Source organism: Dipodomys ordii, unplaced genomic scaffold (genome assembly GCF_000151885.1).
Source record: "Dipodomys ordii isolate 6190 unplaced genomic scaffold, Dord_2.0 Scaffold105, whole genome shotgun sequence".
Classification (NCBI taxonomy): domain Eukaryota; kingdom Metazoa; phylum Chordata; class Mammalia; order Rodentia; family Heteromyidae; genus Dipodomys; species Dipodomys ordii.
The window spans coordinates 1,544,095-1,547,311 of NW_012267321.1; the positions used below are offsets into that span (position 1 = coordinate 1,544,095).

Genomic DNA, 3,217 nt, shown 5'->3' on the forward strand with positions numbered 1-3,217 from the left:
GCCCCAAACTGTGAACCTCCCTATCTCTGACTCCTAAGTAGCTAGGATTATTGACTTGAACCACTGTGCTTGACTCAGACAACATGATACAATGAAGAAGCCTGGTGGGGTTGACCAGAAGGGGAAGCAAAGAGAAGGAAGGGGCCATTTGCTTCTTCCAGCCCTGTGGTCTCCCTCTGGTGCCCCCTTCAGGCAGAGCTTAACGAGAGAACACAGCTGTCTCAGCTTCAGCTTCAGGGAGCCATTTGAAAGGGCAGCATTTGGAGCTGAGAGATGAAAACCCTAGAGCTGGCCTCTGTGCACAGTGCTGGGCTCAAAGCTGAGGAGGGTTTGGGGCTGATGACACTGGGGTCTCTGTCCTCAGGAACTGTCCGTGTGGACCTGGAGACTCCGGAGGAGATACAAGTTCGCAGCCTGGGCAGGCTCTTCAAATCCTCGTGAGTGGCTTCTTCCCCGCACAGCCTCTGCTCTCAGCCCCCCCTCCACAAGGTGACAGCAGTGTCCCCTGACTTTGGAGACCTTTGCTCTTTGCTCTCTCCCCAGGAAGCAGTACATGAGGCATGTCATCGCAGAATATGAGGCACTGGACAGAGACCTCCCATGCATCCGCAAGTTCTCCACCCCTCCTGCCGCCCAGCCGCTCTGCCTGTGCATGGAGACCTCAGTGAGTGCCCTCCCCAGTGAGTGCCCCTTCCTCCTCAGTGAGTGCCCTTGGTAGTCCCTGGGTTTCTAGTCTAGGTGGGAATCAGGATTGAGGTGACTGAGGTTAAAATCTCAGCTCTGTGGTACACCAGCTGTAGGCTTGGCCCTGGCCCCATTTGCAAGAATCAATTGTGGATTTATGAAAGGATCACTTGTTAAACTTAAGCATCCCAGAGGGGAGGCAGAGAGGCAGACAGCCCGAGGCTGAGGGCAAAAGGAGCCCTGTGAATCGATCTGCTGAGGAATTCTGTGATGTTTCAAATACAATAAAAAACTCACTCATAAGGGAAAAACCCATGCTTTTGCCAGAGTTGGCCATTCTGCAGAGTCCTTTGGCAATCACATCCCACAGTTACAGGTGGTGGCTTTGAGGAGGTGATCCTCCAGACTTTCACTCATCCCTCCTGGGAGTGACCAACTGCCTGGTTTCACACACAAGCTGGGCATAGTACTGTGGTGCGTGCCTGTAATCCCAGCTAGGCAGGAGGGGGAACGTAGGAGGATCTTGGTCCAAGGCTGGCTCTGGACAAAGCTTGAGACCCTATCTGAAAAGTTAATTTAAAAAAAAAAAAAGGTTAGAAAGGAGGCTAGAGAGGCAGAACCACGCTGGATGCTCTGAATTCAAACTCCAGGACCACCAAAAAAAGGAAAAACCACGCACGCACACGCACTCACCCCTCCCCACGAGTCTCAGCCTCCGCGGGCTGAGCATCCCTTGGGATGCGCGCGTTAGCCCGGCCGCGTCGGCGCCTCCACCCCGGCTTCCGGGCGAGGCCACCCGGGACACCCGTCCAGCCACCGGCTCCGTGGCTTCCCCTCGCGGGAATGACTGAGGATGATCTCTCGCCCCGGACGCGGGCGACTCCTTCCCGCTCGATGCCACGTGGAGCCTCGGCGGCCTCTGCACGTGGGGGGCTAGGGTAGTGATGTGGGGACCGGGCTGGAACCGAGCACTGAGCCTCTCCATCTGACTCCTCCAGGAGGATTTCACCCACCTGGAGGTGCTGCAGGCGCTGGAGGCCGAGTTACCCGGAGCCATGGAGGGCGGGCGCGTGAACAGCATCCGCTTTGAGAACATGAACGTCATCTGCGGGACCGCGGGCCGCCGGGACCGGTGAGCGCGCGCCGAGGTCTGCGCCGGAAAGCGGGTGGGCGGGGCCAGAGGAAAGCCGTGGGGGCGGGGTTGATAGCGGGCAGTGAGACTGGGCGGGGCCAAAGGAGGGTCGTGGGCACGCGTACTGGTGGGCGTGGCTAGAGGAACGCGGTGGGGGCAGGGCCGAGGGCGCGTAATACGGATGGGTGGAGCCGTGAGGGCGGGGTCTAGGACGCCTAAATGGTGGGCGGGCTCAAAGGAGGGCCAAAGAAGGCAGGGCCGAACGCACTGATACTGGTGGGTGGGGTCAGAGGCATGCGGTAGGGGTGGGGCCTAGAGCGCGTAATGCTGGTGGGCGGGGCTAGAGGAGAGCCTGCGAGAGGGGCGGTGGTGAATGCATGAGGGTGCGTGGCCAAGAACAAGGAGGGTGGAGTCGGGAGAGGACAAAGGGGGCGGGCCGAGTACGAAGGGAGATCCCAGGGAAGAGATCCGGAGTGACCTGGGCCGTGATGGGTACAGGTAAAGCCAGGATGTGCGTTCTGCACCTAGAAAGGCTGAGCGAGAAGGGGACACCTAGAAAAACGTAGGTGAGGGTAGAGCCGAAAGGGACTCGAGGGACAGAGTTAACGGTGTACGGGGACCCGGCCGTGACCGCCAGCCAGCCAACGTCGCGCCCCTTTCCCTCCGGGCCCCGCCCCTCCGCAGGTGGCTCATCTCCGTCGCCGACTTCCAGACGCGCTCGCGCCTGCTGCGCTCGGGCCTCAGCCCCCGCGGGCTCGCGCACCAGCTGGTGCGCCACGACGACCTGCTGCTGGACGACTACCGCCTGCACCTGCGCCGCTCTCAGGTCCGACGGCGCATGCTCGAGGCCCTGGGGGCGGACCCGACCGAGGAGGATTGACGCGCAAGGCGGGTTCCGGCTGTGCCTGCGCCCCGCCCCGCTGGCTCGGGAGACCCAATCCCCAACCCCGGAGGACGAGGGAGCGGCGCCTCCCCAGGAAGGAGGCGGGGCCGGCTCGAGGGGGTGGATACTGCGAGTTTAATTATAAAGAATGACCTGGTACAAAAGCCATTTCTCTCTGCAAAATCTCGGTGGGGAGTCAGGGGAGGGAGGTGATGGGGGTAGGGACGAACCCCCACCTTATAATCCCGCCTCCCTAACCTTACTCCAGCCCGGAATGGACCCCGGGGTTCCAATCCCTTCAGGGACCACCGTAGCAACCCATGTCTCTCCAGAACCGACGTCTCCACCCGCCCCTCTCCCTCATCTCCCCACTCCCCTTGGAAGACAATTCTCGGGCTTTTATTTCAGGTTTTTTTTTCTGAAAATTTTTTTGTTTTAGGGTTTTTTTTGTTTTGCTTTGTAATTTGTTATTTCTTTTTGCTTTGTATCTCCTCTCCACCCCGCGCTGCACCCCCCCC

At 59.8% G+C, this 3,217-nt stretch overlaps 1 protein-coding gene across 1 annotated transcript; it reads left to right on the forward strand.

Annotated features, from left to right (window-relative positions):
• The first annotated feature begins 259 nt into the window (after positions 1 to 259).
• Positions 260 to 2,696, forward strand: LOC105994296 (chromosome unknown open reading frame, human C19orf81). The gene is made up of 4 exons (XM_013027736.1): positions 260 to 437; positions 544 to 664; positions 1,683 to 1,816; positions 2,501 to 2,696. Exons 1-4 carry the CDS (start codon positions 274 to 276, stop codon positions 2,694 to 2,696), a joined length of 615 nt encoding a protein of 204 aa, XP_012883190.1. The 5' UTR covers positions 260 to 273.
• Positions 2,697 to 3,217: the final 521 nt, after the last annotated feature.